This window comes from Haliotis cracherodii, unplaced genomic scaffold, assembly GCF_022045235.1.
Source record: "Haliotis cracherodii isolate W230 unplaced genomic scaffold, xgHalCrac1.p SCAF_8, whole genome shotgun sequence".
Lineage (NCBI taxonomy): Eukaryota > Metazoa > Mollusca > Gastropoda > Lepetellida > Haliotidae > Haliotis > Haliotis cracherodii.
This window is the reverse complement of record NW_027266341.1, coordinates 15,449,932-15,475,323: the sequence shown is the minus strand read 5'-3', so window position 1 is coordinate 15,475,323 and position 25,392 is coordinate 15,449,932. Positions and strand designations below refer to the sequence as shown.

At 38.6% G+C, this 25,392-nt stretch overlaps 2 protein-coding genes across 2 annotated transcripts in view; one reads left to right on the top strand and one right to left on the bottom strand.

Annotated features, from left to right (window-relative positions):
- The window catches only part of LOC139449392 (major facilitator superfamily domain-containing protein 6-like), a 30,155-nt gene extending 19,397 nt beyond the window's left edge, over positions 1-10,758 (bottom strand). Inside the window, exons 1-3 of the mRNA XM_071230759.1 lie at positions 10,672-10,758; positions 10,078-10,169; positions 138-322 (exon numbers count right to left, since the gene is read on the bottom strand). Coding sequence (XP_071086860.1) covers positions 138-318 — 181 coding nt within the window. The 5' untranslated portion in view covers positions 319-322; positions 10,078-10,169; positions 10,672-10,758. The remainder of the gene's footprint in view (positions 1-137; positions 323-10,077; positions 10,170-10,671) is intronic.
- A 226-nt stretch (positions 10,759-10,984) lies between these two features.
- Positions 10,985-18,134, top strand: LOC139449891 (endoplasmic reticulum membrane protein complex subunit 7-like). The gene is made up of 4 exons (XM_071231479.1): positions 10,985-11,184; positions 12,285-12,543; positions 14,530-14,610; positions 15,603-18,134. The coding sequence occupies exons 1-4, from the start codon at positions 10,991-10,993 to the stop codon at positions 15,738-15,740; spliced, it is 672 nt and encodes a 223-aa protein (XP_071087580.1). The 5' UTR covers positions 10,985-10,990; the 3' UTR covers positions 15,741-18,134.
- The last annotated feature ends 7,258 nt before the right edge of the window (positions 18,135-25,392 follow it).

Here is a 25,392-nt window from a genome sequence, read left to right as displayed (position 1 = left end):
ATGAGGATTGGGTGGCCACAATGCTATTAACCGCTGGTCTACATAACCAAGACACATTTACAGATAGCCTTCGAAAGCTGGACTATTGCAAACTGACGCATCAAATTTACAATCACTCTATGTGCAAACAGATTTACCTGCTAAAAAGAAAAAATAATATCCTTTCACAGGTAACAAACGTTTGTTGACCGTCTGCCATGACTTCGTTGTTGTAGGGTGAGCTTCCACAGCCTTGGACGATGCTTCTATGTCCCCACCGCCGCCACCGCCGCCGCCGCCACCTCCTCCCGTCCTGCTGTCAGCCGCCTTGTCGGACATGCCTCTTGAAACAGAATGTCAAGTTCACCTTAACTTGCTGTCCTGGGGATATCATTTTTACATTTCATTTTACAGACTCACCTTTCACAGAAGAGCAAGAGCAATTGCAAGTCAATAGGCGTTTTTATTGATATTGATAATATTCTATTTTTATGAGGAACATACAATTCTAACAGATATAGATCTTTAAATTTTTCAGATACTTTCATTTTCTTGCCACTGACTGATAATCATAAAAAATGTCCCAGAGCATTTTTCCATGTCGTAATTTTAGAGCAGAATGTTTTATCAAAAGCTGTCAAGATCATATAATTGTCCTATCAGCCGGTATTTATCTACCGGTACCAAAATCACTATATACCTACTTTTTTCAAGATTTAATGACAAATACAGGTGTTAGATTTATGTGGAAATATTCCACTGCAATCTCTGACAGCAGATTTGTGTTCTGTGAGACACAAATATTCTCATTATGCAATTAGCAGATATCCTTTGTCCCTGACTTGTCAAAATTATAATTTTACGATAAAATGACACAGTTATAATTTGTCACACTAAACATGCTTACACAGAATCAGACTGATATCTTGGTAATTATATTGGTGATAAGGCATACTGAAAGTATTTGACACTTTGACTAACTCATCTGGTCATATTTTATTAACAAAATTACATAAATTTCCATGTCACAAAATGCAGCCGTCCTTTCAAAAACCTGTATGTAAGAAAAAGGTCATTGCGTCAGTGGTTCAGGAGGTTGTTTGTGAAACAATTGGTCTAATTTCAGCATAACAGGCATGGTCCTCACAAACTGAGGTGATGTATTTGTTTTGTTTGTTGTTTATTTCCGAGCAGTAGTCCAGCTGTATGACGTCAGCCTGTAAATAATCATGAAACAATATTAATCTCTAGACCAGACAATTCATGGACTCATATTGTGAGCACTGGATCTATGCTGTCTGGGTATGATGAACCCTCTTTAAGTCACCAAGCCTGACCACACGATCCATTTGGAGCCTGACCACACGATCCATTTGGAGCCTGACCACACAATCCATTTGGAGCCTGACGAGACGATCCATTTGGAACCTGACCACACGATTTATTTGGAGCCTGACCACACGATCCATTTGGATGCAAGATGCTCACTCAAAAGATCGACTTCAGGAAGTATAAATTGTAACATTTACATGATCAACTCTCAAAAGGTGACTTCAGGAAGTGTAAATTGTAACACTTACACGATTAGCTCTCAAAAGATCGCCTACAAGCAGTACAAATTGTAACACCTACACGATCAGCTCTCAAAAGATTGCCTACAAGCAGAGTAAATTGTAACACCTACACGATCAGCTCTCAAAAGATCGCCTACAAGCAGTGTAAATTGTAACACTTACATGATCAGCTCTCAAAAGATTGCCTACAAGCAGTACAAATTGTAACACTTACACGATTAGCTCTCAAAAGATCGCCTACAAGCAGTACAAATTGTAACACTTACACGATCAGCTCTCAAAAGATTGCCTACAAGCAGTACAAATTGTAACACTTACACGATCAGCTCTCAAAAGATTGACTGCAAGCAGGACAAATTGTAACTCTTACACGATCAGCTCTCAAAAGATCGACTGCAAGCAGGACAAATTGTAACTCTTACACGATCAGCTCTCCAAAGATTGCCTGCAAGCAGGACAAATTATAACACTTACCCGATCAGCTCTCAAAAGATCGACTGCAAGCAGGACAAATTGTAACACTTACACGATCAGCTCTCAAAAGATCGACTACAAGCAGTACAAATTGTATCACTAACATGATCAGCTCTTAAAAGACTGACTGCAAGCAAGGCAAATATTCAGTTTCCACACTTGCCAGTCACTCTGTTACATGGCCACCACCTCATTTAAATATTCAGCTTATGTCTTCACATATTTGTTTCACATCTGCACATGCTGCAAAATGGCTGATAAGGCATGTCATGATGACTTTGACTGTGGTAATGGTTTGATTAGTATTCATAACCAGAATATTTGCAAACCATTTAGAAGATAAACCTACTGTGTTTTGAAATTTGATGTAGTCCCACTGTAGAATATATACCTCTTTATTATAATTTGGAACCTTGCGCTAAAGCGCTTGGTTCAAAATAGGTATCTATTCTACAGTGGGACTACATCAAATTTCTAAACACAGTAGGTTTATCTCCATTCTATCATGAGGGCAACAACGCTTTGAAAACGGCGCTCTCTTGCAACGCGTAATAACACAGGTGCACAGGTCCGCAATCTTAGAACATTCCGAAAAGTGGTCAAAGGTAGTTATATATGTAACAACTATTACTAAAGTTCAAGATTAGAAACACCATAGTCGTGAGTAGTTCATAATAAGTGTTCAAAACACATAGTTTTTCAAAAGAGTTGACTAATAACACTCGTAACCTAGTCCAAAGAGAGATGCTTTACTTTCCACCAAACTGTTGTACACTGTTGTACACTGTGGACTGACTGTCATTTCTCGGAATTTTGTGAGAGAGGTCATTTCTTGGAAATCGAACATGCCATCAACTCTATTGTAGGCATGACAGATAATAAAAAAAGGTTTTAAAATGCTAAACGAATATATTTCTACAGCAAACTTTATGAATTAACATTCTGTTATACATTTAACATGTGTAAGTGTTATTAGTTAGTTAGCAATTACCCCCAGTAAACAATGATAAAATCAAAATAAATGCCTCTCCACCCCAAACTTGGATGTGGCAGAACTTGACCTACATCACGGTTACTCACACCTCACAGCTGTCAATGGCTGACAATGATGTGATTACATTCTCCGTAATGAGATACAGAAAGAAGCAAGATGACAACCCTGATCTATAATGTGGTTCAACATTAACAGGTAGATTATCTGGGATTGATCGAGCCTGCTGGTACATCCATATGATTACCAATGGAACTGAGTATGACTGTACAGCCGCTTTTTAGGCTACAGACGAGCCGGATATTTTGAAACGAGGAATCTGCATGATGTGACCTATTAATTTCAAGATTTCACAGATCCAAAGCCAAATAGTGACAGAACTTAAACATTTGTGTCTCAGAAATAGTGGATCATGTATGAATTCCTTAATTGTGCGTGTTCTGAAATGAATTTCATCAAGTTTGATAAGCTGTCACTTCAGTTGGGACATTGTTTTTGTGGACTTTCGAAGGGGAGTGTTTTCTGATGGACTTTCAAATCCCCTCCTGCCAAATTCTAACGGTGGTGGTTGATGGAGATGGCAATGAATATCAATCAGAAAAAGGTTTGTAAACAACATGTTGTCATGAATAAAGTTTTTTCAAACAATTCTTATAATGTTATATTTTACTTTCATTGTCAGTTTTTGCAATGAGGAAATAGCTTAAATTGTTCGGATTCTGGGCATCATAGAACACTTCTCTAATAGTTTCATAAACATTTCATTTGTATGCAAAAGATATGCCTTCGTTAAATCTTTTAATGTCATCATTGAAGCAGTCAGTGTTGCGGCCTAGCCAACGCTCAAAACAACCGATATCAAACTACCGTATTTCCTCTATTTGACACTTTGCGTCTATTAATTTCGTGAGAGCCCTTGACTCGGTGTGTGTTAGAGACCTGGCTGGTATTGGAGACCCAGCGTGTATTAGAGGAAATATAGATATGTTTTACAGTTCATATGGGGGTGATCGATAGCCATTTTCTATGAATCGATATGTCGGCTATCTATGTATTCATACGCATATTTTTTGTGAAAAGGCTTAATATATTTGAAAGGGGTTTCCGAAGCAAAAAGGAAACGTCTTTTAAACCATTCAGAATCAAGCATTCATCAATGTCATGGTAGAATATTCATTACCCTGGATATTACAAACAATGTAGTTACATTTGTGAGATGTATTCATCATAACTGAGTGAGTGAGTTGGGTTTAACGCCGCCTTAAACAGTATTCCAATCATATCGCGAAGTGTCAGCTTAATGTGTAAGGAAAGTCTGAAGTGAAGGTCTCAGACATTTACCACTTCGGTGAAACCCACGAGCACGGGTATGGTGCTGACCAACCTAGAATCATAATTGGGGCAAACCAGGATTTGAACCCACAATCATAGGTTTCTTGTGTGCCCAAGGGAAGCAAATCTGCACAGCGAATCGCGGCACCTTAGACGACTGGGCCACCCATGCCCCCTATTCTTCATAAAATGACATGAATGATACGATACACTGAATGCAGTTTGCATATTAGATGTAACCCATTGGTACTATATGACTGACAATGTTGTTGCTGTCAAACATAGCTTAAAGAATCCTAGTTCTGAATATAAAACAACAAATTCACTTCATCATCATCGAATGTTCATAAAAATCAAATACTAAGCGAAGTAAATAAATAACAATCATTACATATCTTACAAGTCCCCATTGGGGCGGTGGGGTAGCCAAGTGGTTAGAGCATTCAATCATCACGCCGATGACCTGGGTTTGATTCCCCACATGGGTACAATGTGTGAAGCCCATTTGTGGTGTCCCCGACTGTGATATTGTTGGAATATCGCTAAAACTGGCCTAAAACCATAATCACTCACTCACTCACTCACAAGTCCCCATTACGCATGTGTGATTAGTCGACTTGGTTCAACAGTCAAGCAATCAAATGAGTTTTTTTTATTAGGATTCAGAATTATCATATCGTTTTTATTAGGTTCAATAAAATCAGTAAATGCACTATTGTGTGACTAGATTTTCTGGTTTATCTAGCATTTGATTGTCTGGTTTATTTACAGGCTGCCGTCACTTGGTATGAGTACTGCTGTGTGGCATCAGGCAATAAATACTTACATTTGTATGCAAACTGTGTAAATGGCGGGTGCTAACGGTAGGGCAGGACATGCTTACCCTTTCCGCAAACACCTGGTGTCATCACTGATTTTCAGTGTTCCATTCATATAATTTCACAGCTATTTTCCAGAAATCTGGAAAATGGAATCTGTTTCGGCAGATAAGCTGGTTATTCTTGCATTGACGATTTATATATATTATGTCATGAAAGTGAGGCTTCATTCATCATTGAATGTTTTGTATGATAGTAAGACTTCCCAAAGGGACACACATTTCCTCGAAGCTCAATGACAATTATTGCTTATGTTCTTGTTAGATACGCATCAATCTGATTCAAAAGAATTCGGTGAAACCGTGCGGTGAATGGGAGGAAGTATTGTGGATGACAGTTGTACTTTGTATGGGAGAGGTTTTGAACAGTTTGTTATCCTATAATGGTTATTCATATACAAAACAGTTTCAGTAATCAGAGAAACCTGGTTCAAGATTGATCAAACAAGGATGTCTCATTGAATGATATCCAACCAACCATATTGCCTGACCCATTCATAAGACCTTAGGATGTACACAACTTTTGACAGACCTGTAAACAAATCGGCCGACCTGTACGCAACTGATAATCAAGTTTATTTATCCCTTGTCTGACAAATGCACTGTCTAAATTGTGGATCGATGCTCATGATATCAATCACTGAACTGTCTGGTCCAGACTCGATTATTTACAGACCGCCGTCTTATAGCTGAAATAATGCTGAGTGCAGCGTTAAACAACAAACAAACAAAATCAGATCATTTACTCTGATTCGACACCTCTCTGTGAAGATCTGAGGACACCTCCAAAGCAGGTCAAGTCCTAATCAACCTAATCGGCCAGAAATAAGTGGAGTCAGCTAGATTCTGGTTACGAGTGACCTGAGCGTGCTAACCAGCACATCTGATTTCTACGTCTCAAAACCGAAAAAGAATGACAAGTTTCAAAAGTAGAAAGTATGGCAGTGCCATTATGATGTGGATATTTCACCTACAGTGTGGTTTCTGAGTTTCACAAATCTGGCATATTTGCACCCAAACAGGAGCACTTTTGCAGGAATATTTTTGTCCTGTGTTGGTTTTCATTTGTACAATTAAAAAGTTCCAATTTGAGGTGACACCAAAATGAAGATAAATCGCTTTAGACTCAAGAACCCTCTCAGCTTTCTTTCAGACTGGTTGGTCATAGATTGCATTGGGTTCGTCTGACACAACCTGCAAATCAATTCCCTGATATATCAGTGTCATTAACGAATCAGAAACAAATGACACAAAAGATGAACTAGAAAAATTAATTTGCAAAAAAATTGTTTGTAAAGCATATTATTACCCCGGTCAATGGATCAGTGTGCACTCCGTTTTTATTCTCAACTCCCTGGGGAATGTCCAACCCAAGCTGCCTGTGAGGTGCAAGAAGGTTGCATAAAGCCACATCCTACTGGGTACCCATTCACTGCTGGGTGAACTGAGGCATATTTCGAACAAAGTCACTTGCCCAAGGAGACACCACATGTGTTATATGTGCTTCAGGGTGAAGGTGGTTGTTGGAAAATCCAAAATGGCTGCTACTGACAGTATAGGGTCTCATATCAGGTCAGTAACAATCATCTTAGATTTTTACTGACTGTATACAGGCTCGCATGGGGTTAGTAGTTCTGCTCTCTGACTTGTCACTCTCACTTTGAGGCATAACAACTGATAATATGCCAGTGTAGTTGGTACATCTAAAGAATTAATGGAGTGTATCTTCATGGTGGCAGCCACAGGAACAAAGTGCATAAGCTCATATAAACATTTTATATAAACATGTCAGCATGGAGGTCACTGCAGTCATGTTGAATACACTGCAGTCATGTTGGTTAAATCTACACACAAAATTTATATCAAATTTGTTGCAACGTATTTCATCATCTTTTATCATACTGATTAAATCATTCAATATACTGGCTTCAGTATATGCAGTAAGCATGTAATTCCAGACTATGACTGTACCAGCAAGAATAGATTTTACATAATTTGCCATTCTGCAATTACGAGTCTGCAGTTTGTAGAACTATTTCTCTGGTTGTAGCAATTAGTTTCTGATACCTACGCATGATAGGTGGAACGAGATAAGAGAGATAGCTAGCTGCAAGGTTACTGATTATTTTGTAAAAAGTAGTTGATTTGATGTCTCTTTCACTAAGAGGCATAAAGTTGTTGCTGAATATATTTTGAAGTGACTAGTTCCACAAACCACCCAAATATTTTCTTAAGTGCATCTAAGTTTAGTTTTTCAAGCATCAGTGACTGCTTCTTTCAACAGTTATCCCAGGTAAGACAACAGTTATCCCAGGTAAGACAACAGTTATCCCAGGTAAGACAACAGTTATCCCAGGTAATACAACAGTTATCCCAGGTAAGACAACAGTTATCCCAGGTAAGTAGTAAACAGGTAGCAGTAGTAAAATTATGGCAGTATGAAAGAATTGTACAGGCAGTCTTCATTACAGATACTGGAAAAGTTCAATCTCATTAAAATCATATCTTAGTTCTCGCTATCGCTAAACAAAGATCTGAGAACATCCCATTACGGGTTACGTCAGAACGACCTTTTATCAACCAATCAAAGCGTCGCTTACCAGATCATGAAAGTGACAGTCGAAATGTATTTTCTAATCATGCAGTGCAACCTCGGAAACGTCAACACAGGGTATTCCGAACGACAGTTACAGTATGTAGGAAGCACTGCCATACACTCTCAACCATTTATTAGACATTCTGAAATGTTCGTTTGTTCAGTTTTCAAAATATCATTCGAGAACTGTGTCAATATATTTTTCAAACGTAGACAGAAATGGAATTCGCCAGGTTGAAATGAGTGCTGTAAAGCTCGAGAAAGCTGCTTTCTAATTGGCTGATGTCGACTTCTTCTTAGTCATTTCAGTCGTCGGTCAAAGTTTGTGAAAGGTCGTCCTGACATGACCCTTAATGGGATGTCCTCAGATCTCTGTTTAGCAGCAGCGAGAACTTTGATCTGATTTTAATGAGATTGGGAAAAGTTGGACCCAATGACTCCATCTTTCTAGTATTGGAGACGTTTGATGAAACCAGAGGACACACATATATTTTTGAAAAAAAAAGACATAAAACTTAGAATATGTTATCTTTTTGAACTGTCCATCAGGAATTCAACATGTCACTGTCACTATGTGTTCACGTTTTCACATTTTATTTATTCACTTATCAAAAACAGTTCAGTCAGAGATAATGAATGGCACTTTCTTCTGTTCCTTTCATCTGCAGCCACATTCTGACCATCAGTTTTATGTAGTGTCTGAAAACAATGTACTAAACAGAACCCTTTCATTTGGATTAGTTTCTCATATGCCATGACAAGCTGATGGCCACATGTGACAGGGAAACGTGGCCGTAAAATGAATGTTCAAAGCTGACTGAGACTAGCTATTGAACCATCAAAGCAAAATGTACATTGTAGCGGTCAGTTCATTTGGAATGTATCGCTAAACCTATTGTTACTGAATGCTACTGAAAACTTAGCATAAATGATTGATGTATTCCAATTGCTAAACAACTGAAACTTAGTGCTGAATTAAAGTAAATAACCAAAAGTAAAATTATATGAAGTGCCATTTGGGTGCAGATATATTTATTTATACATATATGTTTGGCACCTTTAGGAACTTAATGTGTAAAAAATTCACATGGACGTACTTTGAAATGAACACTGTACATGATTTGTAAATGCTTTCCTATTTAAAACTTCTGAGACAGTCTATCATAGGAGTATCTTTTTCAAATATTGGTTGTATGGTTCCATGTGCAGACATTGAAATCATACAGATAGCTACCTAAACAGCATTTTGATGCCTATAGATATACTGTCACACTCCTCACTGTCCCATTTGAAGGAGCATGTTAATAATTATGCAAAACAATCTGTAAATCTCAATGAAACTCTTTCACTAGATTGAACTGTTATGATTTCAGAACAAGTATGTTTGTTCAAATACAAAAGAAAGGTCTGATCATGTAATATGCAAATTAGCTTGTGGTAGTGTTGGAATGCAAAGTCATCTCTGGGGTCTGAGTGTGAGGTGCCACACAAACTAATAACTTCCGGGTCATTGTTTGAGACTATTGTTAAGGATATGTTTTAATCATAAGTTAAAGTTAACGAAAAACATACTTTTTATCCTAATGAGTCTGTAAGGTTTATGTTTAAAGTTCCTATTTATAGACTTGTATGAGCGCACGAGAAGAGCGTGCCAAGAACGATAACTCTAGTATTTTGTTATGTGGCTGAGTGAGAGGCACGCTCGTGTCTGTTGTTGTTGAAATGCGGAGTGTATAAAACGGTATGTAAACTTTATTTGTGAAAACAATTTAGTGAACATCTTTATTATTATGATATCTAACGTTTAGAATTGTATTTTGGTGAAATGTAATGTTTTTGATAGATTATTTATCCAAAAGCAAATTTGTGCTGTTAGAATGATTTTTGCATTAATTGACTGCTATATACATTGTTGTTTTATTTAATTTTGCAGTCAATCCTATCCTTCTGAATATCTCGACCATATCATGGAATAAATCGACGGTTGGAGAGGAATTGTCGTTTGCTCTTATTTACAGAGTCAGTCAATTGAAGATGACCACAACCTGTCTAAGTAGAAAAAGTTGAGGTGAACTCAATGTTTGGGTCTTAGACCCTAATCACAGGACCATATTGCTAATAATGATAAACAAACTCGCAAAATCTTGTAGACGAGGCTCTTTATTTGGCTTCGTCTACAATATTTTTGCGAGTTTGTTTATTATTAGTTACATGGTCCTGTGCCCCAATACACATTATAGTAAAACATACATACCTGGTTGCAAATGCTGGCTTCAGGTTGAAATATTTTCATGAAATCTATGGCACTCTGCACCTACGCATGATGAACATTTGGTTCTGCACCACCTGAAACAGTGTTCATTTGACATGTCTAATATAAAGGAATATGAAAACAACCAATGTTGTTACCATGGTCACAACTGTTAAACATACTTGAGGAGTCTACTATTACATGAAATCAATCGGACTATTGTATATGTCACATTAACAATTTTGTTTTATTCAACAATTGGCCCAGTGCGAAAGCACCAATGTTGTTACCATGGTCACAACTGTTAAACATACTTGAGGAGTCTATTATTACATGAAATCTATCGGACTATTGTATATGTCACATTAACAATTGTGTTTTATTCAACAATTGGCCCAGTGCGAAAGCACCAACAAATTCGCATACAAAGCATTGAGTCATGCGTAATACGGTACTTTTAAACATAACAGTAGCCTAGTATAAAATGAGAACAGTTTCAATCCAGATCTTGAAATCAAACAAAAACGATTGCTAAACACAATAAAACAATTATTCAGCACTGAATGCAATAAACAGACGCATAGTCAGATTACATACTGTCACTGGTGCATTTCATGTGTGTTGTTGAATCAACTTGAAAATCGTTTATTTAATAGACACTATCTATAAAGAACACATCATGTGCTTCCGATTGACCCCTTAAACACTTGTATCATTAATAAATAGACATTTCACTGCCGGCTTATATTGATAAAACTGAGCACTTTAATATATTAAATACATGTATACTTCACTAAGCATTTATTTTATAATTTGACTGACACTGACAAAATTGTATGGTTGGATGTATCTGTTTTAATTTATATAGATTCTAAGCGACCGAGCCTTCCTCGCATCACTTCCGGTTAATTTCAACATGGATGGTTGGTGCAGTTTGGTGATTTTCAGCTATGTACTCTGTTTTGTACATTCCACAGATGTCGTGGAAACCAACAGCAGCTCCAATTTCAAAATAGAAGGAAGAGTTGAAATTTTGTCATCACACGATAAAAGTTGGATGTCTAACACCCGAATCCTGGTCGATGGGGACGATTACGTTGCATATCTGAGGTAAGCTGATTCAATGCAAATGGCTTCATTACATCTCCACAACCTTCTTGAGCCATAGCTGACATATTCATTAGGTTTCTCGTTCGACTTTCGTCCCTGGCCACCTTTAAGGTGATTCCTGATAAAAACATGAAGATTTCCCTCATATTACATTGAATTAATTCGTTAAAAGAAATAGTAAACCCATACCCCAACTCGGTACTGTCTCTACAGGTTCACTCCAGGTTTGTCTACGAATTCACCGTAAGTTGTGTCTACGGGTTAGGGATCTACGAAGTCACCGTTTCCTGGGTAGGTTCCCCCCCAATATTCTTATCTCTTGGATCAATCAAGCACCCCTTTACGATCTTCAGGGTTTGGGCTTCACTTGCTGATCAATCACTCCTTTGGGTTAGACACCCCTTTATGATTTTTAGGGTGAGTGTGTTATGGGTTAGCTACCTCATTTAACAAATCAATCCAATTTTAATCTTAAGAAACTCTGTAATTTTTTGTCAAGTTTTGAGTTTCAATGTGCCCATGGTAGGGTTTTGGCTAATTGGACTAGCTCATAAGCCTAGCTCAGCTTCAAACTGGCTACATGAGTTCGATCCTCCACATAGCGCTTATTGAAATCCGAAAAAGTGCCCCTGGTAAAGTGCCCTTCTCCCCATTTGGCGTCCATCATGTGTTAGCAATCATTTGCATGATTAGGTATTTTCAACTGTGAATCACGTTCACACAGTTAATTACATCACCTTTGTTGGTTCACTCTCTTGAAAATCAGGGATAAAGCCATAACATGTTAACACTCTGATTTATATGATTGTGCACAGATTGACCATACTAATATGAAAGAACTGGGTGTTTTTTAACATCTTTTTATGAGTATTTATAAGTGCTTGTTCATATATTAGACTGATAATCAAGAAATTTAGGAATGTAGGATTCTAGGAATGCAATATCCTCATCAACAATGATCAATATCATTTGAAATACACTATGACTAACATGATATTGATTTATCATGTTTAAGGTACATCATATGTCAGTTACCAATTGTGAATAAACCATGTTTTTGAAACCAATGAATACTCATGTTTGCTATTCTTGTTCAACAGAAGTGATGGCTCTTTTGTTGTCAATGGTTTGCCCTCCGGTTCCTTCATTGTGGAAATAGCCAACCCCACATACCTGTTTGAAGCTGCCCGGGTAGACATCACATCCAAGGGAAAGATCCGGGCTCGAAAAGTTAACCACCTACAGCCCAACAATGTGAGGGCCATGCCCTACCCCCTGGAGTTCCGAGAGAGGGGCAAGGCCAACTACTTCCAGGCCAGAGAACAGTGGAGAGTGCAGGACTTCCTATTCCATCCAATGGTATGTTTTGTCACATTCACCACAATATTTCTTCTTGACAGTGGCATAGATTCATGAACTGGATCAGTGGACATGGCGGATGTATTTACATAACTGGAGAAAGATTGTATAAATCATTTACACAAGATACAAATGCACATGCACAGTGTTAGGAATGAAGTGGTCCACAAGGGTTGCTGTTATCAATATTGTAGTATTTTTAGGGGGCACGGGTGGCCCAGTCGTCTAAGGCACCGGGATTCCCTGTGCAGAGTTGCTCCCTTGGGCAATCCAGAAACCTACCATAGCGGGTTCAAATCCCGGTTCGCCCCGATTATGTTTCTAGGTTTGTCAGCACCATACCCTTGCTCGAAGGTTTCACCAAAGTGGTAAACGTCTGAGACCTGCATCACTTCAGGCTTTCCTCCCACATTAAGCTGACTTTCCGTGATATAACTGTAATACTGTTAAAAGCGACATTAAACCCAACTCACTCACTAGTATTTTTAACATGGGATGAAGACAAGAGTTGTGACTTTGGTTCTTAATATGGAAATCTGCTTCAGACTTTACATGATGAAAAGTGAAATAAGTTTTTGGTATTGTATCTTCATTATATGTTGAAGGGTTTCTGTCATTATAGCTTTATAATAGTTTTTTTTAACCTTTTCCAGTTTTAGTTTTTCACTATAAGATACAGTATATTGAGTGAGTGAGTTTAAATTTGCTTTGAACAGTATTCCAGTGAAACCCACGTGCACGGGTATGGTGCTGACAAACCTAGAAATATAATTGGGTGAGAGCTGAGATTCGAAGCCATGCTGATATGTTTCTGATGCACCCAAGGGATGCAACTCTGCACAGCGAATTGTGGTGCCTCAGACAAAGACATATTCTGAAAACTCTTAAGAATTGTAATTCATGTGATTTTTGTCCATGATAAATTTTATCGGCTTGATGGTATTTTGCATAAAAAGATAGAGAATGACATTAAAATACTGGGTGGAATGATGATAAAAGAATGGCAATTTTGAAGTTGGATATTCATGATAGTTGGAATGATAGTCCTTCTTATCATGCTTATAGCATGTAAAGTTCATGCTATTTGTTTAAAAGGGCAATAGCTTACTTAAGCCTGGTAGGTGTATTCAAAACGTAACAACAGCATGCTCACTAGCTATGTTACATGGTATAATTCATGGTTCTTAAATTATGGATTATTCTCTTATATTTCAGTTTTAGGACTAATTACTTTAATGAGGTTTTATTCTGCTATCAACTTCAACTACTATTTACTAGCCTTTGGACTGGCAACTCTAATAATTTCCAGTTCCCCCTAATTTTTGTCAGTCTCAACTTTCAACAAACTAAAAAACATATGAAAATTACCTGGTTTTAATTATTTCAACATTTTGTTCAGTGCAATGACATCATCTCTGAAGTAACTTAGTTAGAGCTACACATCATTCACAGAATGTTCAGTCACAATTTCTCCTTTTTTGTCCCCCGCCGCGCGAAAGCGCGAAGCGGGGGATATAGTATTCACGACCGTCCGTACGTCCCACCTGTTTGTTGCCGCGATATCTCAAGAACTTAACACTGGATTATTTTCATATTTGGATTATGGTGTATATACAGACTCCGCAGACACCAGTCGGTTTTAGTGACCTTGACCCCATTTTCAAGGTCACAGCAGGCAAATCTGCTGTTGGAGTTGGAAAACGGTGTTGCTGCGATATCTCAAGAACTAATCGCTGGATTGTCTTCATATTTGGAACTATGGTGTATATACAGGCGGGGGACATTTCGTCACTTTGTGACAAATACTTGTTTGAATATTTGTTCAACAACAAAGATTTATAAAGTACTTTATTTGCCGGTCCACAGGGACTGGCAGTCACATGAATTTGCAGTCCAAGCCTTATTTTACTGGTAAAAACTGGTAATTACCAGTCAACGGGAACACTGCCGACTTACTGTTATGAGAGGTTACATGTTGTGTTGCAGGTTCTGACAATGGTGCTACCCCTCGCTCTCATCATGGTGTTGCCCAAGATGCTGAATGCTGCTGACCCAGAGACACAGAAGGTAAAAATGGCATTGTACTTCAAACTCATACCATGGGATTTCAGGTTAGAAATTGGATAAGACTGCTGTATTTAGGGCAGGCTTTTGAGATCATAAATAAGTGCATGAAGCATATGGATGTGAGTTGTATTTCACTTTTTCAGTGATTTCATCACCATTTGTTATGGTGGATTGTGATACCAGTGGTATCGTCAGTCTATATCACCATAGTATCATATCGCAATGTCTCAGGTGATACTCAGCTCTGGTATTTCTATAAGTAACCCTTGATTGTTGTATTACCCTACTGATCAATCATTACTGGTTTGCATGGTATTTATGTCAAGTGGATCACAGGTTTCAGTGGGTCAGTTCACATTATGGAATGGTTTATATTCAAAGTGATGTGTTGTAATGCTTTGTTGTTTTAACACCGTACTCAGCAATATTCCAGCTATGTGACGGCAGTCTGTTTATGATCGAGTCTGGACCAGACAATCCGGTGATTAACATCATGAGCATCAATCTACACAATTGGGATATGATGACATGCATCAGCCAAGTCAGCGAGCCTGACCACCCGATCTGTTAGTCGCCTTTTACGACAAGCATGGGTTGCTGAAGACCTATTCTTCCCCGGATCTTCACGGGTTTGATGTAATATACCAACTCCTAACCCCATCACTCTCTAGAATGAAGGGCGCACTGGTGGCCCAGTCGTCTAAGGCGCCGTGATTCGCTGTGCAGAGTTGCATCCCTTGGGCACGCCAGAAACCTATGATTGTGAGTTCGAACCCCGGTTCGCCCCGATTATGTTTCTAGGTTGGTCAGCACTATACCCGTGCTCGTGGGTTTCACCGAAGTGGTAAACGTCCGAGACCTGCATCGCTTCGGGCTTTCCTCCCACATTAAGCTGACACGCCGCGATATAACTGGAATACTGTTAAAAGCGGGGTTAAACCCAACTCACTCACTCTAGAATGAAACTGAACTGTGACATTTGTTCCCTGCAGGAGATGCAGACCCAGATGAGTGCCCTCAACTCCAAGCCAAACATGCCCGACATGTCCGAGATGTTCACAAACTTCTTTGGCGGCGGTGATGCAAAAAAGTCCATCAAATCTAAACAAAGTTCAAAGAGAAAATCTTGAGTTCAAGCCTCTGTTAGGCATCTTGTATCACTTATTTAGGCAGAGACAGAATTCTATGTGTTTTTTTTTCAAAAGATTTTTATGTCACTTATTTATTGCAAAAAGGGAAGTGTATCCCTAGCAACATCATTTTAGGATTTTGAATAAAGCTGTGCAATTGTTGATTGTTTATCCAAATTCATAATGTTCATGTTTCAGATATGTATCATTTGATTTATGGTGATGATATTTGTCCTGTAATATATAATATGGTAATGTGGGTCCCTGGACAGATGTTACTATGAGAGATGATTATCTGTTTTATCTGCTTATCCTTCTGTACCATTAGTTAAGTGTACAATAACTAGTTGGCAAGATTAATTCTTGATGTGGGACAGTGGGACTTGGAATATTTAAGGATTTTTTTTAAAGATGCAAATATAAACAAAACGTCAGGCAAACTTTATAATGATGCAGTTGATGCCTGAGAACCAAGACTATTAAGACAAAGTTTAACAATTTTGTTGCACATTTATGTGTTGAAATGAAGATTTACACTTACAATTGAACTGTGGACAAATTGATTTATGTTTAGGTGAATGTTGAAAGCTAATTTTGTTTGATTTCCATCCCTGTCATGGCCAAGTTAGGATGGCATGTTCAAATGAGCTTCATCCATCTTTTTGTCATGTTTCGTTTGGGAATCATAACTAAGAAATCAATCGACCACTTCATGAAACTTAACAAACGTCATCCTGGAGCTAACTTGGTTTTAAACTTCTCAAATTTCATTATTATTTCAACAAAGCAGGGTAAGACTTATCCTTTATCAGATCTCTTAAAACCATGGAAAAACTCTTCCGTAAAACTTTATTCACTAGCAGATCTTGTGGTACAATTTTGCTTTTAGAATTTGGTAATCTTTTGAAAATAAGTTCATATACAGCTATCAGGTATTGATAAAAGCCAGATTGTTTTGTTTACAGAACGTTTCATTTTCAGTAAGTTTGGACAAAATTTTAATAAGTGATAAAATTTAAAAAGATAGAAACATTTTCCATGACTCCGCTCAAAAAACAGTTGCGATGCATTCAATTATGTTAGGGTTTCTTGTGCATTTCTCATACTGATAAACAGCATGAGCCAATACATACAATGGCTATTCCTAATTAGAAAGATGTGTATGCGCTTCGGTCAGTTGTATGTGTATGGAATTCTGTCTGATCTTGGTTTTTTGGAGCAGAGTTAAAAAAACAATTGCTACACTGATCATCGACATTAAGATGTATTGTATCACAAGGATTTTTCCCATCTGGGAATGAGGAATGTTTTGTTACAGGAGTGTACATTTAATGTACAGTATTTGACATAATAAGCGCCATGGGCACTCTCAAAAGTAGAAATAGGAAGCTCTTATTAGAATAACATTTTGGTGAGAAAAAAAAGATTTGTTGAAGTTGAAAGATTGTAAATTTCGTGGTTTATGATGACATGATACAAAAGAAAATTCTGTGTGTATTATACACAACAGATATGTTTCCAGAAAATAATTGCCCATGATTAAGGGTGCATATAACACACGAGTGCGTATTATACATGAATAAATAAGTCTTGAGTACATTTATCAATCGGAAGGGGTGCTAATTGGGATTGTTCACTAGCCAATATATTAGCAAATATCGCCGTGGGCGCTTGTTAGAGCATGGCGCTTATTACGTCGAATACGGTATTTCTATTTATGATTGGATGGTGAATGTTAAAGTAGTCAGTGTTGTATCCAGCACTTTCATTGTACATTCTGATCATTCTCCGTATTCTCATCGTCAATACTTCACAGGTTTGTGTACTACGTTCATCCAACCATGGATACCCCCTGAAGTGTTGAAGTGCCTTTTATAAGTCTAGCAATGAATAAAGCTATGTAGAAATCCCGAAGTCACAGCACAATTATGTGTGAACCCCGCTGTTGCCAGATATGGAAGCAATGTGCCGGGAGATGGCTGCAAGGCTCTTGCACACACATGCTTGATACTGTTTGTGTGATGGAAACTGTGCTGTCTAGAGTCAGGCTTTGGCTGGTGTCCCTCCTCCTACTGGAACCATGGTTCGTTTTGTTGGTTGCGGATACGACATCACCACGAAGTGGTTGTATTCACAGAGGATGGAGGAACATGTCTACAAACCCTTAAAGTCTTGACGATCCTTATTGGTAAATCTGTGTGGTCTTACATTGAGACTGAATCTCTGGCAGTCGTTTAGGAAACATGATATAGCGAGGGACTTATTAAGTGCAGAATAAATATTTCTTCTTTCTTCTTCAGATTGAATACTGCCATGTGTCAATACATTAACACTGATCTCACCAAGGAATTTCTTTTGGTAGATTGGTTATGTTCGTCCTTGGTGAGGGCTTCTTCAAACTCACTGCCAGTTTCTCATATTTGCATTTTTAAAATGGAAGTATTCGATAATGTACAAGTTGTAATAGCATCGACAAGATAAAATATTTTGCTCCTGTAAAGTTCAAGTTAGTAATCCAGAGTTATCCCCCTTGACTTGTGGATATTTTATTTCTGCTCAAAGAGTGTAAGATATTTTGATTTTGACGACAGGTTGCATTACTTATTACTACTGTCATCCTGTTCACATTTGTTTCAGAATTGAACAATTACAGTGATGGTAGATAATGACTATGAACACACTTTTCCCTAAGGGCATTGTGCTGCTGGGATTCAGCAAAGGTGCTTTGAATGTACACATACATGGCACCTTGATTAACAGCATACCGAGGTAATGCTTTGCCATGAAGACATCACAAACTCTGTTTTAATATACCAGAATATGTATCCTAGATACAGGATTTATATAATGTATTATGTATAGTGTTGGTTGTTAAAATTATTAATCACACTTTCATGTATTGTTCATAATTCATTTTGTAGCTCAAATCTGGGCTGTTTGTATATTTTGTAATTCTTTTAACAGGTGCACTCAATATTAATTTCTAGATTTCTTTCTCTTATTTTACCACGATGACCATACACATTTCCCGATTTGGGGAGTCGGGTGGGTGGGGGTTCGCAGGTCTGTTTTGAAACATACTCAACAATCATAGATTTGTAAGTCTGGAAGGTGATCAGGTATACTAAAGTAAGAGTATAAAAACACTATAACGAACTCCTTTATAAAACGAAAATTGCCAAATCACAGTGCCACCCCTCCTTTTTAAAAAATAAGCTGTACCCTCGATGATGAAAACTCAAGTAGAGATTATGCATTTCCCTGTAATATTTCATTGAAACTATTGTGTTGTCATTATTTGCATGGCGTGTGTTGTGTGTATTGATGGATGTATGAGGATAGTGTTTTACTTGTATTTCTCTGTACAATACTGTAATGTTTCTAAATCATGGCAATATTGTAAATAAACCATTTCTCTTAGTTCAGTATTGTTTGTCTGTTATGATGGATGGGATCATAAAGTGATACTGCTGTTCCACAAACTTGTAGCTGGACAAATATTTATATGGACAGAGATTTTAAGCAAAATTTCGTCTCATTGTGTTAAGTGTCCTGCATCCACATGAAACCTTTTCTTAAGTGTGCAAAATATGCCTGCCCTTTCAGAATTATATTCGAAACATATTTCTGGGTGTAGATACCATCCATATGATATTCTAGGGTGTGCCCCGTATTATTTTGTTGCAGGAAATTATGAATGTCCTGAAAAAATGTGTATATATATTTTTGTTTCCTTTCAGAGAAAAATATGAAATATTGTATATCTTGAATCAGTGTCAAAAAATACCCCCGGAGAGGTGGGGAGCACAAGGAAATTTGAGAGGACGTGTATAGCAGCCGGATCTATTCCCTACCCTCAGTGGGGTGATGGTTAAAACGCTTTTCATGAGGGGTACAATTTGTTAACATTGCTTTTTTACACTATAGCTTCGGGTATATCAGTGATCTTATACTACTAAAAGTTTGCTGAGGATCACATTTTACGAATTTGAGAAAACAATTCCCATTGACAAATACAAATAACCATGGATAAAATCGTGCAGATAGATGTTAAATTGAAAGCAAATGATTGGAATGTCACTGTGTTATCGACTGGTAAGGTAAGACTGCCATAAAAAAGGATCATGACAACCTCAAACACATCTCCAAATCACAGAACGAGTCATTGAGCATTGCACAACAACTGTCAATAGCGTGTATGTGATCCACCAGATGCGATGACAGCCTGTCACCGTCGTCTCATGCTTCCAATAAGCGTGTGGATGGATGCCAAGGGAAGATTGTTCCACTCTTGGGTGAGAGCAATTCCTAGTTCTTGGAGAGAGCCTGGATACACAGGACGACGTGAGATGGACACCTGAAGCATGTTCCAAAAGTGTTCGATCAGGTTGGGGTCCGATGAACGAGCTGGCCACTGCATACGGACGATTGTCTCTTGCTCAAGGTAAGCATCAACCACTCTGGCACGATGGACACGTGCATTATCGTCCATGAGGATGAAGTCAGGACCAACTGCACCAGCATACGCTCTCAAGGATACATCCAAGTTCTTATCCCTGTAACGCACAACCGTTCTCCCAGCCGATTATTGGGCCACCTCCCCACCTGTCATGTTCGGCTACGTTAGCTCTCCTGCTCAAAGCCACACCCGAGCACGTTGATCAGTGAGGTCTTAACAGTACCGTGACTCATATCGGTATGTGAAGATCAGTGAGATCTTAACAGTACCGAGACTCATATGTGAAGAGTACGGATGTCCAATCATTGATTGTCAAATTGACATGAACTCTCGCCCATTCCAAACGTGCTTGCCTGTGGCGATGGGTAAGAGGGATGCGGATGCATGCTCATGTTGACCGAAGACCAGCCTCCCGCAGGCAATTACGGACTGTCTTGAGTTGAAATGTTTACTCCAGTGACTTTTCGCAGTTCATTTCTGATTGTGGCTACCGTCGCAAAGTGATAACGTCTTGCTGAGAGTAAGAGAAACCGGTCATCTCGCTGTGTGGTAGAACGTTCACGACCACCTCCATGTCGCTGTGTACATGAACCATGGGTCTGATACCGATTCCATGCCCTGCAGACCACGCTGTGACCCACATCAAGAACGTTGGCAACGTGTGGTTGTGTTGCCCCAGTTTCAAGCATCCTTACGCATATGGCTAATTCCTGGACTGTTAAACGACGTCGTTGATGTTGAGGGGTCATTTCTGTTTTTATTAATTGCAAGGCTTTAAAACAACGGAGTGCAAGGTTCAAATGACAAACAGTCACAACGGCGGCAACTGTGGTTATCATGAATGACGTGCATCACGTGCATATGGTTTTCCTTCACAGTATGCCTTTACTGTCTTATTGTGGAAATGTGGTTCCAGAGGGGTCACCCAATCATTGTGTACCGGGTTTTATTCCAATATAGCTTTATATCATTATTTCTTGTTGCATTAAAGATCTGATCCTCTGCAAACTTTGAGTACCATATGACGTTTAAATATGGTCAAATTGCCAATTACCTTCCATTGATTTACCAACATGAACATATGTTGAAATAGGCCGTTGAAACCGCCTCACCTTTTTGCGATTTCTTATGATAATATTGACATTATTTTGACGCTTGTATTTACTCATCAAATCTCGTAATTATCCGATTTTAGGCGACACGACGCCCTCTGCGTGGAGAACTATCCGAGACCTCCATAACAAGCTACGTCAGGCGTCGAGGCATCTAAATTGTCGGTACGAGTGATTTCTGCATCTCGAAAACGATTATAACCAGGGACTAACGACAGCCAAAATGTGAAACACCGCCATAACGTTGTGAATATGCTACACACACTGTGTTTTTAGCGGCATGACATCCACAACAAAACGGGAATACGAGTTTTATTGCGCTTCCTGACTCATCCCACCCGTGAAGATCCGGGTTAGAACAGGTCTTCAGCAATCCATGCTTGCCGTAATAGGCGACTAACGGGATCGAGTGGTCAGGCTCACTGACTTGGTGGATGCATGTAATCGTATCCCAATTGCGTGGATCGATGTTCATGGTGTCAATCACTGGATCGTCATATAGCTGGAATATTGTTAAACAACACGCAAACTAAACAAACAACACCAAAACATTTACTCATCTACCTCGCACAAAGGATGGGGATACCCTGCCGGAATAAACTCATTTAGGTTTGTTTAAAAGTGTTGCTATAGAAACAAGCATTTTCTCCAGAAATATGAAATACTTACACCTGTGAGACACTATGCATTAGCTGCTCTTCCTGCACCGCACTTAATAGTAATACATTTTGAACAATTTCTGGAAACAAACCCCTTTACTGAAACATGAAAAAGTAAAAAGATTCTCATACAATGGGGATTAATGTATCATTTGTATGGTAGCCTATCGTTAGAATATGCACCATTCCGTTTACAAAAACACCCTGTATGCGCGCTTGGAATGGCGTACAGTTCTGATTCTGAATGAGAAAGACCGTCACAAGTTATTGCGAGGAAACTTCATCACCTGATGACAATGATGCCATTCTGAGAGAAAGTTTGACGCTGGTTGCCGTTATAAATATCCCGAGTGTTGCTGACAAAGAAACGATATTAATGTCTTCACTGTGAAGTTGGTGGTTGGCCACGAGGCCTCCCACGCCATGCAGGTCAACCATGTATAATATAGATCAGGCTGAACTGTTCAACACGAAACCTCCAGGCGAAAGATCGGATTGATATTTATTCATCAGTGCAAATATCAGTGTTGTAACAGTAAACACAACAGTTTCCACCTACATGGGTCACATTCCCCACATATGATTTCAATGTCGAGAAATTGTCTTTCCCTCAAGTATGCATTCAATGTTTTTTGGTATGTGTCCCTTGTAACACATGAAGGCATGCACATATTATATGCATGAATATCTGTCGCTGTTTACTTTCAACAATGTTACTAGCGTTCAGGTGGGTTTTTGCGCGACGACTTAAAGTACTCATTGAAACTGGGCTTTGTGTGGCAGACTTCTTTAAAGTTGTATAATGGGAATGTTTATCATGTAAGGTATGTAAATTACAGTCTTGCGCTGCTGATATAATAGTGTACAGGCGTGGCGAGAATCGCTTTTTAACCGGTTAACGTATGATGTCCAGTATATAGGATCTGTGGAAAAGTGATGGCGCGTTTCGTTACAAGTATGGCACACGCACGCACGCACGCACGCACGCACGCACGCACATATAATATATATCATATAGCTGTGTACTTGCGTTTGCTGCGTGTTTGCATTTAATTACCAGAAGCTGACATAAAATGTTATTCCCCTGTTAAAATATGTTAGGGATCATGAATATTTTGGCTTAAGGATATACCTTCTCCTCACCAGGCAAATAACACTAGTTTGATTAATACATAAACTGTCAGACAAAAGCACGGTATACACTTGAAACTTGGATTTGATAAAAACAACAACATTGCAAACGTTACTAGGCTGAAGACGGTCGCCGAAACACTGCAAACGTCAGGTCCAAAACACAACTGTGATACCCGTATCAAATACATCACCATCGAAAAACATTTCTTGTTAGCCACGATCAAACATGGATGTATACCTTTTTGTAAATGAAGCATTTTTTCAAATAACATTGCAGTACTCAGATCGTTCAAGATGATGTCACCAAAATAAGGTTATTTTAGGGGTACCGTCCTCCGCCCGTGGGCCTTTCCTTTAGGTTCTGAAACCTCTTCGCTAAAACAATCATTTTCAAATGTCTCAAGATGCTCTCATTTCTCGGACTGTGCCAGTCTTTCGTAAAAGGGAAACCTGATAGTCGCCACCCTAGAGACAATGGCGACATAACTTTCCTCTCCGAGACCATATGTCCTTATCATGGTGATAAATAAGCCAACAGTAAAATGAATAGATCTTTACTTCTGCAAGGCAGGCAAATATATTCCCCAACCTTTGATAGACAGATATATGCATGCTTGGTTCAGTGGAATTCGAGCAATGTGAGCTTTTTTTGACATATACACAATGCATAATGCAAAATGTTCATCGTTTCATATAATATTATTTGTGAATAAATTAACAAGAACGAGATGTGGCATCCATGATAACTAAAAAGTAAATAGTGACGAGCCATACCATATTAAAACGCTTTCCGAAGTTTTAAAGGAGGTCACTGAGTTATCATCCTATCCTACAAATTCGAGGCATAAAGCGTAAGCATAGATTGTTGGAAGACGCCATTTTGTTTCAGTTATCAAACTGACAGATATTATGAAAGTGCGCTCAGCGTGAAGTTGTTTTCAAAGAACCAGTTTAACCTCCTTCTCCTCCTGTATAGAGTGAACTGTGTATGAATGTTGTACCGAAAATGTGTACCCGTGAAAATATCGTCTCGTAAATTGCACAATGTTGTCACCAACCATCACGCCAATTGTCTTCATCATCGCCAACATTACTCTTTTCATCATCATTAGTCAATGTATGGCCCACTCACTAACTCACTCACTGACCCACCACTCACTCACTCACTCACTCACCCACCCACCCACCCACCCACCCACTCACTCACTCACTCACTCACTCACTCACTCACTCACTCACTCACACACTCACTCACTCACTCACTCTACATACGGCTGAAACATTACATAAAACATTAACTTGAGGAGCATAATACATAACAGCTAATTGGTATCTGAGACATGTTATCTTTGAAAATCCATAAAAAAATTATTTTCCGGCACATATTTACAACATTTCAAAACATGTCATTTCTTACCCCAGCCTTCATTGAACCAATTTATTTCCACACAAAATACCAAGCCACAGATTGCTTTTTCACAAACTGTTGCAAGAAAGAGTAATGGTTAAATAGACATAGTCAAATTTAAAAACAGTTCTTTTAATTTTCAATATAAATATTTAGATATATAAATATAAAACCATCTCGGTATACTTTCGTTTGCCCCTATGTTTATTTTGGTATATCGTCGAAATCGTTTCTTTTAGATTTTGCAAAATGTACCCACAGCACCATGAACACACGACGATTAACTTAATTTACAATTTAATATTCCCACAACAATACTGGCCTTTCATCAAAGATAGCTGTGACGTAACGACTATCCCATTTCGACATAGCTAGTGTGGCCATCTAATTAGTTTGAGATTTTAAAATAATTCGTACGTCTTGTCAAATCTGATATTTACAACTGATAATTTCAGATTGTCATATACTCTACAAAAAGCAACAACGCAAAAGTATTTTAGATGTATATTTTATATACCATATAAATAATCAACATATTGTAATCGTTTGTTCAGAACTGGCACACATCATTGTCATTGACCCAGGTTCCATATGGCACACATGGAACAGTAAATGTTTAAGGTGATGGTCATCAAGCTTAATATCCACCATTATAGTCCAAAACTGACTGGCATTTTGTCGTCCCATGGAAGCAATCAGATACCCTAATTGTGGCCTAGGGAATGTTCACCGACTCTGCCTGCGGTGCTTGTGCCAACTGTCGGAGGTTCTGTGGTTGTTGTTGACGTGCTCGCAGTAGTTGATCCAGTGCATTCCATAAATGCTCGATTGGGATAAATCTAGAGACCTGGAGGGCCATGGCAGGACCTGGATGTTGTGA